This window comes from Sinocyclocheilus grahami, unplaced genomic scaffold (assembly GCF_001515645.1).
Source record: "Sinocyclocheilus grahami isolate Dianchi unplaced genomic scaffold, SAMN03320097.WGS_v1.1 scaffold4095.1, whole genome shotgun sequence".
Classification (NCBI taxonomy): Eukaryota; Metazoa; Chordata; class Actinopteri; order Cypriniformes; family Cyprinidae; genus Sinocyclocheilus; species Sinocyclocheilus grahami.
The window spans coordinates 6,845-7,683 of NW_015509098.1; the positions used below are offsets into that span (position 1 = coordinate 6,845).

The 839-nt window shown below is 46.1% G+C and overlaps 1 protein-coding gene across 1 annotated transcript in view; it reads left to right on the top strand.

The window, feature by feature from the left end:
* Window positions 1-198: 198 nt before the first annotated feature.
* LOC107576652 (netrin receptor DCC-like) overlaps window positions 199-839 on the top strand; it is a gene marked incomplete at its 5' end in the record, with an annotated part of 2,148 nt that continues 1,507 nt past the window's right edge. The window contains one exon of the mRNA XM_016262794.1: window positions 199-340. Within this exon, the coding sequence (XP_016118280.1) occupies window positions 199-340 (142 nt within the window). The remainder of the gene's footprint in view (window positions 341-839) is intronic.

The window sequence follows — 839 nt, forward strand, 5'->3', positions numbered from 1 at the left end:
GTGTGAGTGTGAGTGTGAGTGTGAGTGTGAGTGTGAGTGTGAGTGTGAGTGTGAGTGTGAGTGTGAGTGTGTGTGTGTGTGTGATTGGTCATATCGTGTGTTCATTTGTAATTTAGCATTGAACAGAACAGATATTCCATGTGCTCTAGCTGATAAACCGATGTGCCAATGTTTAGATGATCTCTGTGTTTGTCTCAGAGCATTAAGGTGAGCTGGCAGCCGCCGCCTGCAAACACGCAGAACGGATTCATCACCGGATACAAGATTCGCCATCGCAAAACAGGCCGACGGGGCGAACAGGAGGCCATCGAACCCAACAACCTCTGGTACCTGTTCACCGGTGAGTGTGTGTGTGAGACACTTGTGCTTTCCATCAGCTGCAGCTGAACTCCTGCCAGATTCATGTGTTTCTCCTGCATCGCACTCCTCTGCATGCTTTGTTTCTCTTTGCATGCTAAAGAAGTCGACGCATCACACCGGATTTGTCGTCCTCTGGGGCTTCGGGAGCGTAGATGCGTGTTTGCTTGAATAGGATTTCTGAATTTTTGGGAAAATCGTATTCATTTCCATTATTCACTTGATGGAAATCTTGCTAAGTTGCTATTTCCGAAGGGATGGATTTCACAGTGCCGCTGGAGTGTGTTATGCTAATTCCCACACGATTCAGGGATGACAGCACCCTGCTATCATAATTGCGTTTTTTTATCTTTACACATGATGGAAATGCATCCTGATCTGTTTAGATGAGGTTTGGAGACCTTGTTTACCTCGTCGCCTCGACTGATTGCTGTTTACTAATTAGAATCGCAAATAATAATCGCACACACACACACACACAC